This window comes from Macaca mulatta, chromosome 16, assembly GCF_049350105.2.
Source record: "Macaca mulatta isolate MMU2019108-1 chromosome 16, T2T-MMU8v2.0, whole genome shotgun sequence".
NCBI classification, from domain to species: Eukaryota; Metazoa; Chordata; class Mammalia; order Primates; family Cercopithecidae; genus Macaca; species Macaca mulatta.
In genome coordinates this window covers 73,154,314-73,167,839 of record NC_133421.1, presented here as the reverse complement: position 1 = coordinate 73,167,839, position 13,526 = coordinate 73,154,314, and the positions used below count along the sequence as shown (strand labels likewise).

The 13,526-nt window shown below is 41.7% G+C and overlaps 1 protein-coding gene across 4 annotated transcripts in view; it reads right to left on the bottom strand.

Moving 5' to 3' along the window:
- Window positions 1–13,526, bottom strand: part of TANC2 (tetratricopeptide repeat, ankyrin repeat and coiled-coil containing 2) — a 475,420-nt gene that overhangs the window by 64,553 nt on the left and 397,341 nt on the right. For all 4 annotated transcript variants that reach the window (XM_015120072.3, XM_077972346.1, XM_077972347.1 and 1 more), the window contains one exon: window positions 10,222–10,829. In XM_015120072.3, coding sequence (XP_014975558.1) covers window positions 10,222–10,829 — 608 coding nt within the window. The remainder of the gene's footprint in view (window positions 1–10,221; window positions 10,830–13,526) is intronic.

Below are 13,526 nucleotides of genomic sequence, written 5' to 3'. Positions count from 1 at the left end.
ACTGTTAAGTGCAAAGGCCCAGAGATGGGAAAGTGCAAGTTCTAGGAACCAGCAGAAAATTGTGAATAAGAGGGAGAAAGAATGAACTTAATTCAGGGAGGGAGGCAGAAGCTATATCTATAAATACAGGGCTTTGAACAATCTGGCCTTGATTTTACTCTAATCATAGAAAGCCACTGGAGGATTTTCAGGAAGAGGTTACATGGTCTGATTTGTGTTTTTATAAGATTGCTCTGGCTGCTGGTGGAGAATGGACTCGAAGAGGGCAAGAAGGGAGACCAATTAGGAGATGAAAGTAATCCATGTGAGATCCCAGGATGTGGTCATAATGATCATTAGAGATGGAAACAGATACTTGCAAGTAAAATTTGGGTGGTAGAACCAACTGGATATGTGGATGGCTACAGTAAATTCATGTCTCACAGCTGTGGCTTCTTATGATTGAGAGGATGGAAGGCTATTAGTGTTGATTTTACTAAATGTGGAGATCTATCTGCTTTTGTAAGTCTCTAGAGATGGCCGAGTGAATTGCTTTACTCGCAAAAAAGAGAGTGTGCTGTCATGTTCCACTACACTGGCAATAGCTCCTCCTGACTGCTGTGCCATTAATCTTGGTTTGACAACCTAGGAAAACTTCTGGGGTTCTTATCTTTTGATCCAGCCAGTGTTGCTTCAGACACTCATTAATAGGATGAATTAGCCTCTAATTCCTGTGCTACTTTCAGTACAAGAAATTTCCCTTAATCGCCTGCCCTACTTCCACCTCATTTTAGATTAAGTTACGGGAATGAGTATCACTATGCTGAACACATCCACCTTAAAAAAGCTCTATATGTATTTTTAAACACATAAAGCAAAGTATTACCTTTTACAAACAATATAGATACAAGTCTCCTCTGTGTTTTCATTAGTTGGCTCTTCTGTAATTTTTTTTTTTTTTTTTAAGAGTCAGGGTCTTACTCTGTCACCCAGGCTAGAGTGCAGTGGCATGACATACCTCACTGTAACCTTGAACTCCTGGCCTCAAGAGATTCTCCCACCTTGGCTTCCCAAAGCCCTGGGATTACAGGCATGAGCCACCTTGCCTGGCCTGTAAATGCTTCATGAATAAGTAAATGCCAAGCATTTATTCTTGCCAAGTCATCACTTCCGGGCCTTTTGGCTAAGATCAAGTGTATTCTTGCCAAATCATAAAACGATGCACTCTTTCCATCTTATCATAAGCAGAACTATATCTCTGTATGTATACAGACTTAGGAAATCTCTCATAAGTTTTTATGACAGAGTAAGTAGTTCTCAGTTTTAACTGGGTTTGGAGAATAATTCTAATTAGCAGCTTTTTCCAAATTTTATTTTGGATTTGGAAAAGGAAAAATATATGTTATTGTGGTCCATCTTCTAATGGTCTGACAGGGTGAAAGATGGGAACAGTTTGCCTATTTGACTAATAGATGTCAATCCCATGATTTATGCTGAGAGAAAACAAACTTGTAAAGCTAAAAGACATTCAATGTGTTGGCAAATTGAACATATTCCAAAACATGTATTAGATTTCATGTAATTCCTCCCTTTTGTCGTATCACAAAACCATGACATTGGGTCACTACTTCAGATACGAGTCTCACATTTACTCTTGATGCCAATAGGGGGTTAGAAAGTGGATAATAGGAAAAAGTATTCATTGGCAAATTAGATAAATCCCCAATAATATTACAGGTCAATGAAATATCTTCTTGGAAATCACACAACAAAACTATGACATCAGAAGACTGATTACCCCTTAGTGGAAGATAGAGAAGAATTACAAGTGAAGAATGTCTAGACTCTGAAAAGAGATGAAGCACTAATAGTTCCAAGGAGGTAAGCTCATCTACTAACGGTCAAGTGTTAGTGAAAGACCCAGAATAGCCAAAGATATCCTAAGCAAGAGCAAAACTGGAAGAATCATATTGCCTGACTTCAAATTATACTGTAGACCCAAACAGCATGGCACTGCTATACAGACATGTAGACCAGTGGAACAGAATAGAGAGCCCAAAAAATAAATTCATACATCTACAGTAAACTCATTTTTAAAAAAGGTTCCAAAAACATACTTTGGGGAAAGGACAGTCTCTTCAATAAATGGTGCTGGGAAAACTGGATATCTGTATGCAGAAGAATGAAACTAGATCCCTATCTCTCGCCATATACAAAAAAAAAAAAAAAAAAATGGATTGCAAACTTAAATCTAAAACCGGAAACTATGCAACTATTATAAGAAAATATTAGGGAAACTTTTCAAGACATAGTGGTCTGGGCAAACACTTCTTGAGTAATATCCCAAAGGCACAGACAAGCAAAGCAAAAATGGACAAATGGGACCTCATCAAGTTACAAAGCTTCTGCATAGCAAAGGAAGGAAACAACAAAACGAAGAGACAACCCATAGAATGGAATAAAATACTTGCAAACTACCCATCTGACAAGGGATTAATAACCAGAATACATAAAGAGCTCAAACAACTCTATAGGAAAAAATTTAACAATATGATTTAAAAATGGGCATAAGATCTGAATAGACATTTCTCAAAAGAAGACATACAAATGGCAAACTGGTATATGATCACGATCATCAGAGAAATGCAAATGAAAACTACCATGAGATATCATCTTATTCCAGTTAAAAGGGCTTTTATCCAAAAGACAGGCAATAACAAATGCTGGGAAGGATGTGGAGAAAAGGGAACCTGTGTATGCTGTTGGTGGGAATGTAAATTAGTGCAATCAATCTGGAGAACAGTTTGGAGGTTCCTAAAAAAACTATAAATAGAGTCTAGGGGGAGCTGTAAACAGGCAGGAGCCCTGCTCCCTCCTAAGTTGTCAGGGTGGGAGCCCTGCCCAGCCATGGCTGCAGACCTGGGCATCCCTTTGCTCTTGGAGGCCCGGGAAGATCCCCCTACCCCTGCAGGCTCAGAAGTGCCAGCTCTTTCTACTTGGTCTCTCCCTGCTCCCAGCGCCCACTCTGATTTCGGAGCAAAGTTGAGGCTGAGGCTGGGAACTATTGTGACCTGGCCAGGTGTATGTGTGTTCAGGGCAGTGCTGACACGCCAGCCCCATGCTGCCTCAGTCCCCTCTGGACTTTGGGTGCTGACGAGCATGGGAGGGAGGCAGAGGGTAGGCTGAGGGTGGCTTGGTGCAGGCCTGCAGGTGCCTCTTGGCGTGAACAGCCTGGGTGCCATGGATGATATGACTGATGGTGGCAGGAGGCCGACAGGTTCCTGGGTGGAAAGGGGTGGGTCCCCAGTGAAGCTTCACCTTCAGGCCAGAAACGGCCTGAACCATGGGGACTGGGCTGTCAGTTCTGGGTGGAGTCCATGGCCCTGAATGAGAACTTATGGTGCTTTTTCCAGGCCTGCCCATGAACCAATTAGCATGCACGTCCTCCCTTCTGAAACCCATAAAAACTCTGGACTCAGCCAAACTCACGGAGATGAGACAACCTGCCTGCAGACAGGGGTTACCCACTCCAAGTCTCCTCTCCCCTGAGGGCTGAACACTCGATGGGACAACCTGCCTGTAGATAGGAGCTACCCATTCCAGGTCTCCTCTCTGCTGAGGGTTGTACACTTGTCAGGACAACCTGCCTGTGCATAGGAGCTACTCAATCCTGGTCTCCTCTCTGGTGAGAACTGGACACTTGCAGGGATGACCTGCTCGCGGAAAGGAGCTTCCCACTTTGGATCTCCAGTTGTACATATACATCATTCTTCCTGGATGCAGGTCAAGATCTCAGGACCTGCTGAATGGCAGTACTGAAAGAGCTGTAACACAAACGGCTGAAACATGCCCCACTGCTCGCCACATTGTGGAAGATGAGAAGGAGAGAAGAGCTGCAGTTCTTTGAGAAGCCCGACCCAGGCACTCCCTGAGCCACGGCCGTGACACCCTCTTTGGGCTCTGCGGTTCCTGGCGTCTCCAAGTTTCCAGGCGCCACCGCATTCCCCTTGTCCAGACGGCCTGCAGTGGAAGCCACGTACAACATGTTTGGTATAACTGCAGCCTCACATGCAGCTGGCACCTGTGCTGGTGCCTGGAGTTGCCTGCCCCATTGCAGCAGCCAGCGTGCCTGGTTGTGCAGTGGCCGGACCCCAAGCTCTCTTGCCCACACACCCCTCACTGTTCCATGCCTGGCTCACCCTTGGGAGGTGTGGGATCTGGGCCAGTAGCACAAGTTGAGTGCAGCCTGCTGAGCTGAGTATGCAGAATGAGCCCAAAGGGCGTGAGCAATACTCAGGGCAGAAGGCGCTGCCAGTCACAGGTTTCTGGCTGGCAAAGCAACACCCCAAGGATCCTGCGACACTACCATATGATCCAGCAATCCTGGTCCTATGTATATACCCAAAAGCAAGGAAATCAGTATACTGAAGAGATATCTGCAGTTCCGTATTTGTTGCAGCACTGCTCACAATAGCCAAGATTTGGAAGTAACTTAAGTGTCCACTAACAGACAAATGGATAAACAAAATGTGGTGCATATACACAGTGGAGAACTATTCAGCCATAAAAAAGAACGAGACCTTGTCATGTACAACAACATGGATGGAACTGGAGTCATTACGTTAAGTGAAATAAGCCAGGCACAGAAAGTCAAACATTGCGTGTTCTCACTTATCTGTCATTAAACTCATGGAGACAGAGACTAGGGGATGGTTACCAGCTAGGAAGGGTAGTCAGGGCTGGGGAGGGGTTGGTGGAAAGGGGGGTCATGGCTAATGGATACAAAACATAAAAGAATAAATAAGACCTAGTATTTGCTAGCACAACAGGGTGACTATAGTAAAAAATAATTTAATCAAACATTTACAAATAACTAAAAGAGTATAAATGGATTGTGTGAAACACAAAGGATAACTGCTTGAGGTGATAGATATATTATTTACCCTGATGTGATTATTACACATTGCATGCCTATATCAAAATATCTCATGTAACCATATATATACATACACATACGTGTGTGTGTGTGTGTATATATATATACATGCACGTGCACACACACACATACCCACAAAAATTAAAAAAAAAAAAAGAAAGTGAGAATAAAAGATGTCTGGTATATTCTCTTCTCTCTGCTTTAACTCTTCCAAGCCTCCTAAGGGTTGACTTAGTTTGAAGAGACCCTTTTTTCTTCCCATGCTTCATCATTTTGCTGAATTCTCTCCTAATGCTTTGAGAAAGCAGAACCCATCCTCCAGTTTAAGGGTCTGCTCTGGGAGCCTGCAATGACTATCAGGAGCAGTGACCTCGAATTTGTGTTTCAGTGAGGGTAAGGTTAAATGTCATTTGCCTGGAGGCTCATATTTGGATCAAAAAAACAAAATCAACACAAACATCAACTCACCATTTATTCTGTAGTCATTTCAGCCCCATCTATTCTGTAAGAAGCCCTGTTATACAGACCTCTGGCACAGTTACTTTCCACTTTGGGGAGGATGTCTTCTCTTTTTCCTTAGACAAACTGCTTGTTCTCTGACACCCTGTTTTGTGGCAATGGATTTTAGAGCATCAGGTCTCCAATGTGTAACTGACTTACTAATATGGTCAAATAAATTAGGAAAAATATAAACAAACCACTTATTATAAGCAATCAATTCTGGTCGTAAAGAATCAAGTGAGTACTCAACTATCCCATGGTATAGGTAGGATTTGTGTCGCATTTTCCCTTTCCATTCATCACAGGATTTGCTGCCTTTAATTTGAGGAAATCAGGTCAAACCAAATTAGGCTCCCACATCACAACCTTAGGCTCCCACATCACAACCTCATTAGGTTGTATCAACTCAATACTCATTACATGAAGTTCACAACAAGCTTCCTGTATTTTATTAAAACATTTAAAAATAAGGCTGGCTGGGCTGGGCACAGTGGTTTATGCTTGTAATCCTAGCACTTTGGGAGGCCGAAGTGGGCAGATCACTTGAGGTCAGGAGTTCGAGACCAGCCTGGCCAAATTGGTGAAACCCCGTCTCTACTAAAAATACAAAAAAGTTAGCTGGGTGAGGTGGTAGGCACCTGTAATATCCCAGCTACTAGTGAGGCTGAGGCAGGAGAATTGCTTGAACCCAGGAGGCAGAGGTTGCAGTGAGCCGAAATCGCATCATTGCACTCCAGCCTGGGTGACAGGGTAAGACTTTGTCTCGGGGGAAGAAAAAAAAAATGCTGGGTGCAGTGGGTCATCCCTGTAATTCCAGCACTTTGGGAGGACAATGTGGGTGGATCGCTTGAACCTGAGTTTGAGACCAGCCTGGGCAACATAGTAAGACCCTGTCTCTACAAATAAAAAAAATTAGGCATGGTGGCATGTGCCTGTGGTCACAGCTACACAGGAGGCTAAGGCAGGAGGACTGCCAGAACCCAGGAGGTTGAGACTTCAGTGAGCCATGACTGCGCCACTGCACTCCAGCCTGAGTGACTGAGTGAGATCCTGTCTCAAAAAAATAAAACAAACAAACCCCACAAAAATACACACATAATAAGGCAGGAGAGTCTTCTAATCTGTTAAAATGTTACACACACACACACACACACACACACAAATATTAATCTGAGAGCTGTTCCTATGGAACGGAAAGCTAGATACCATAAAAATTGAGATAATGAGGAACAGAAACAGAACAAAGAGTGGAGATTTATTCAGGGTGAGCCTAAAGCGATCTAGAAATATTAAGCAGTAACTGGACAGCACCACAAGGCTGGTAGCTCCGACTGTCTATTCTATCAGCCATAAATTTCTACTATCAGAGTCACTAAAAGGTTGTCTAACAAAGGCCGATGACTACTTCTCTCAAATGTCTTATTTTAAATGCACAAGCTGCCTCAAATAGGTTTTCCATCTCTCTACTATTAGTATAATAGCAGGGATTTGCTTATTAAATTAGTGAGTTAATCTGATATCTCAGTGCCCAAGGGACGAAAACATAGGACAGATTAAGTTCAGGGTATGTCAGAAGGCTGACAGTGATGAACAGTGGGAAACAGAGAGCAGAATGAGGTGGTGTGTTCTAAGGTTTGTGATTGCTTCAAGGGGCATATTTTACCTAAACTGCAAATCTAAAAGATTCTTCAGTGATACTCTGCTTACAGTTTGATAAACACACACACACACACACACACACACACACACACACACACACACACACACACTCTCTCTCTCTCTCTCTCTCTCTCTCTCTCTCACCTACTCACCTTGTTACTCATTTATTTCTATGACAATGATACGTCTATGTAACATTAGGTCATTCTCTCTGGTAGTCAAGTCCTTGCCCAGATTCTGAGACAATAAGCAGTCTGGTATTCAAAATAATGAAAACTCAATCTCAGCTGTAGCATTAACCTGTGGCTCTGCTATTTCCTGTTTCCAGCTTTTGTCAATTACTGACTCTTTTCAGCTCAGGCAGAAGCTACCTCCTTGGGTAGCCTATTTCAGGAGAAGATCAACTACTTTTTGGCATCAGTAGAATATTTGCATCTATATCTAACTTCCGAATAAGGTCAACAAGTTCAGGGTGAACAATTGAGTGCTGAAAGCCCAGGAAAATGGACTAGAAAGGATAAGAATGTTGTGTTGCCTCTGGAAGCTCTCCTTACACTGCAGAGATATACATATCAGGCACTGGCTTACCTGGTGTGATTTCAGAGGCACTGAATTGGTCTCCTCTGATCTACTGAAATACGTTAGATGCTTTAGACAGAAGCTGGAGAGAAAGTAGACAACAGAAGGGGAAAGAATGTGCAAGAAGTGGAGGCTGAAGGCCACAGAGACAAACCCTGCCTGGAGTCCTGCTAATCAGACCTGCCTGAAATGGAAAACAAGTGCAGCCAGCTGCTTTGAAAGACCAGCTTGGGCTTTGCCAAGAGCATTAAATTCTTAGTGAATTTCCATCTCATTGACCTAGGGAGCCTTAAGCACTGAGATCAATACTTCAGTACTTTAGTAACAAGGTTGGTGCCAGCCTTTGTTGGGGAGGGGGTTGAATTCCAACTGAAATGAAATCTAAGAAGGCTTTTTCTGATAACTCCTGGTACTGTTTACAATTTTACTCTCTGCCATTAAGTGAAATAAGATGATCTCTCAGCAGCCATGTTACTCAGTCACCAGGGAATGAACTATACCGGATTTGAAGCTGGAAGTACCTGCTCTTCTTGTCCCAGTGCATCAGCTGGTTGCTGCAAAACTCCTAGATAATAGGCAATGTTGAGAAGGCAAGCCTGTATAGTCATGATATGGCTGTATAAAAGCCATATTTTCTCCTTTGAGAGTCCCTGGGGATTTCATCTGTTGTAGGGATACTATTAATTCAGTGGTAGTCTGGTTGCCTTGGACCTCAGCTTTCAACCCTCTGAGATGTCCCAGGATCTAAGGTCAGCTAGCAAAGTTTCTGTGGGAACTGATCTCAAAGCATTTAGGCAAGTCTACATTAGTTTCTTTTTCCTATATATGTAGTTGCCAGTTCTGTGTATTAAATATTGACAACAGCTCTAGTAGGATTTATACTAAAATCCTTTTGGGAACACCATACAATTCACAGAAGGGACTCGGACTGTTTTTATCGTTTCTTTTTAAAATCTTGTGCTCCAAAATGATAATAGCAGAAGATGGCTGTCGCTATCCGATTAGCCACAGGATTTAACTAAGTTACACCAGAAGGGTCTATTACTGCAGGGTGAGGGGAGGAAAAAGAACATACCCCGAATGCTTCTTTTACTCTGTACTATTCTAGGCATCATATTATATGACCTCATTTAACTTCTCAACAACTCTAGAAAAAAGGCATTATTATTGCTCTTATGTAAATAAGACAACTAAGTCTTAGAAACACTATGCAACTTTTTCCAAAGGTCACAGTTCTTAGAAGAGGCAGGATTTATATGCAGGTAATTTGACTCAAGAGTTTGTGTTCTTTCCATTACAGCATGTTTCTTTAAAAAAGCTTCCCTCTCAGGGAAAATACTATAGAGTCTATTGCCTGGCTTAATATCTTCATCATAATGTGGAACTAATTTTCTGATGAATCAGCATGGAGTAGGCTGAGCGGCATGCCCACAGTACAGTTGTCTCTAATAAGGTCTGGTGAAGGACACAGTGAAGGGCAATAAAACCCCAGCATGAACACAGAGTTTTATTCTTTCTGATGAGTCACATGTGAGGCATAGTCAAATCTGGCCTCTTCTTTTTGAGCCAAAATAAGCTCTGCATTTGCCAGCTATGTTGTTGGTGTCTTCTTTGTTTCCATGAAGTCAGTAATATACCCGGCTTTTGAAAACACCAACTTTATTAAAGGAATACTGCTTTAAAAATGTTAGTACAAAGGAGTAAAAGCAGACCCCCACCAGGATGCCAGAGAACTAGGTTTCATGCAATAAAAAGGGAAACAGTTTCATATCTAGCCTGGTTTGAGTTGAGAAAAATTCTCAATTCAGGTTGAAGCTCACTGGGAAACAGTGCTGGGGTAAATCAGTGACCCTGCTGCATGTGTGGAGTGGGGGAGTGGCGGGATATATCATGCACTTGCCATCCCTATTCTGGTACATGCCCTCTCCCTTCTCCCACGTATTAACTTTATGGCTTTGTGCAAGTTGATTCAGCATCTTAAGGCCTTTATAGGAAAATGGAGATAATGACACCTTACGTATCTAAAGGCAGCATGGATAGACTAGCTGAACTCTTCAAATCTTTTTCAGCTAGGAGGTTTAAGATTCTATTTTCTAGTATAAAGCTTAGCATTGGCTGGACCTTAATGGATTTAGTTATTGGAAACTTTAATAATGATAAGGTATTTTAAAAGGGCAGTAAAAATTTTGAAATGATTCTGCTCTAAGTCAAAGAGATGAACAATATATCAATTCTTTCTTCATATGAAAATAATAATACTGAGGAAGTCCATTAAATGGCTAATTTAATTATAGCCTGTGAACCCTGTGGGATCAGTGAAAATTATTTAGAAAAACATAGGAATGTAGGGTAGCATTATATCTATGCAGACGTTGAGTCTTAAGGAAATAACACTGTAAAACAATAAATTAGTTAACCTCATTATAGCTTTGCCTTGAGAAGAAACACAGATGATGTCTCTTCTATGTGAAATGTTCAATGAAGAAGACCTCTACTTTCAATACTCACACTCTATGCAATAAAAAGAAAACAGGCTCAGAACTGCTTATCACAGATCGGTGTCTTACCTGGGATCACAGAGAAACTTGGTTTTCTCTCCTTCTTCTCTCCAGATAAGCCATTCTCGAAAAGAAGGATGTACAAACATACGAGTCATGTCTCTGCGCTTGATTAGGAACATGGAGAGGTTCTCCATTCTCTGCTGAAAATCCTCCCATTCTAGTGTGCCTTCAATGCTCCCAGCATTGATGGCCTGGAAGATATGCTCATCAGTCAGTGGGTGGAGAGAGGCCACTGCCACATTCAGGAGAGGCATCACCCGATCAAAAGAAGACTGGGTTGGAAACTTCATATTGCATTGGAGTAAGTAAACCTCTGAGAGCGAAACAGGAACTACTTTGTAGCTAGAGCTCTTTAACACTAGGTAGCCTTTCTCTATGAGGTCAAAGGTGAGTTTCAGGTATAGATAGGACCCTTGACTGAGGGTCTTGAGATGAGAACTGAGTTTCCCAAATGTAGTATTGTCCATTTTGCCATTAAGTGAAATGTTATTCTGGATCTCTGAGCTGCTGTGTATCCGGTGCAGGATGTAAGCCTGCAGGTCCTGGTCGATGGCTTCATTCTCTTCTAGTCGATCCAAAAATATCCTATGGAAAGGCAGCAGCTTGGTAATTTCCTAAAACAGATGGAGAGAGAGAAAGAGACAGAAAGACCTTCAGTTTCCCCTAACTCTTGTGATCAACTATGAGGTTCACAAATTTATTCTGAATGTTGAAGTGGCCAAACAGGGAAACATGATCAAGTATTAGTATTCATAAAGTAAAACAAATTAGTTGCGTAGAAGGGACACAACTTCTCCTAACATTGAGACTTAAGATACATTTTTTAATGGGTCTTTTGTAAAGGGTACTTTTGGAGTGATTTCATGATCGTTATTCTAAACAACACTCCTGAAATAAATAGAAAATGAAGTGCTGTGTAACTCTTTTGCTGTAATTTTTCTCAGTGTAAACCAGGGCATAATGCCAAGTACAAGTCAGTAACAGAAATGTATAAGGATTCGAAGAATGGCTTAGAAAAACTTGGCTTTCTAACCCTCCTAATAAAATGACTATTAAAAAAAAATTTCCCACACAACACAGATGTATAAAATGACTACATTTAAATGTGGGCCTTCTGGAGATACCTCAGTTGAAAGGTACACTTCTAACATCAGGAAGCTTGGCACCTTGGTAATCTGCTGGAAATTCCATTGGGGGAAGGTGATATGGCTTTGTGGCTACTCCTATGCACTGGATTCCATCCTTTCTTACCAACTCATGGACTTTGCTCCTGTGAGTACCCATTCTCTCTTCTGCATCTGGTTCTTCTCAGCTGAGTCACACAGACATAAACTCCATATTCTTCCTTCCAGCTACCACCCTGTATCTCTGTTCCCATTTTTCGCAAAGGTTTTCTCTATTTGCTATTTATAATTCCTTCCTTCCCATTCTCTCCTCCATTTGTTCCAATCAGGCTACACCCCCACCACCTCACTGAAATGGTTCATGTCAAGGGCATCAGTAACTTTCGATTTGCCAAATCCAGTAATAGAGTTTCAGTTCTCTTCTTCCTCAACCTCTCAGCAATGTTTGACACAACAGATCTCACCATGATGCACTTTTTCTGGAGTCACTTTCTGCAGCTTGCTCCCAGAGAATGTTTCCCTCTTTCCTCTCTCAGCACACTGGCCACTTTTACCCTCCCTTTTTTGCTGGCTCCTTTTTTATTTCCCAGCTCACCCAGGCCTCTGGGCTCTGTTCTTTCCTCTTCTCTAGCCATTCTCACTCCCATCAATAGATTCTTTAGTCCCGTGGTGCTAAATATCATCTATATGTGGCACATGCCTAACTTTATGTTTCTAGCTTAGTTATCTCCTCTGAGTCCCATCTTCTATCTGTCTACTCAACATTTACATTTGGGTATTTCATAGACAATGTGACCAAATCAGAATTTAATTTTGTCTCCAGCCACAATACTTACCCAATGTCAATAAACGGCATTACCACTGACCCTACCACCAAAGTCTAGAAGATATCTGTGATCTTTTTATTGTCCTCAAATCATCATTTGCTCACAACACACCCAGGATTCATTCTTGAGTTGTCTCTCTTGCTGACACCCACATTCAGCCCATCATCAAGTCCTTTGACTCTCCTTCAAAATACAGTCCATTGAAATATGACCATTTCATATGGGCCCCATCATTACCACTCTAGTCTAAGCCACCATTACCTTTTACCTATACTTCTGCTTCAACTCTTTATCCCTTACATTTTATTATGTAGACAGCCAGTTGACAGGAATCTTTAAAAAAGGCAGATCAGATCTCATCACTTTTAAAGGAGAGGCCTTTCCTATATACTCTATCTAAAACAAGTACTATGCAGTTATCCCTCCATCCTATTTTGTTTTTCTTCATAGCACTTAACACTACCTGTAATTTTAGTATACGTTTAATTTTTTGCTCATTTGTTTTTTGTGTTTCTTACTAAAATATAAGCTTTGGGAGGATGGGAATATTGCCTGTCTTGTTCATTTTCAATCTCCAGCCCCCAGAATAGTCCCTGAAATACTCTTAAGTACTTAAGAAATGTTTGTGGAAATAATGATGATCAAATAGAAATGAAGGTTCATTTTCTAAAACCTATACATTCTTTCACTATCAGAAAAGAAATAATTTAAAAAAATTCTTAGTTGAAGTACTTTTTCTGTTGGCACAGCTGAAAAATTAAAGTCACCTACTCTACCCGGAAACACAATTTCTCTTGAGACTGCACATGATGTTATGTGAGAATTATGTATGAGGATAACATCTCCAAAGCATCCATTTGGTAAAGCAGTCAGAGATTACATTCCTGGAGGTTTCTTTCGTTCATTTTTCATTTTTAACCATCAAGCTACTAATAATGATAGGTTATATAATTTTCAGTTGTAAAGATGGATTTATATTGATTTATCCATATCCTTTAGCTCAAATTACTTTGAGATTAATAATAAATATCTGTAAGGTGGTGGCCAGGATTAGAAATACAGTTTCTCATCATGGAAGACAGTAATGCTAATTTTTTTTTTTTTTTTTGAGACGGAGTCTCGCTCTGTCGCCCAGGCTGGAGTGCAGTGGCTGGATCTCAGCTCACTGCAAGCTCCGCCTCCCGGGTTTGCGCCATTCTCCTGCCTCAGCCTCCCGAGTAGCTGGGACTACAGGCGCCCGCCACCTCGCCCGGCTAGTTTTTTTGTATTTCTTTTTAGTAGAGACGGGGTTTCACCGCGTTAGCCAGGATGGTCTCGATCTCCTGACCTCGTGATCCGCCCGTCTTGGTCTCCCAAAGTG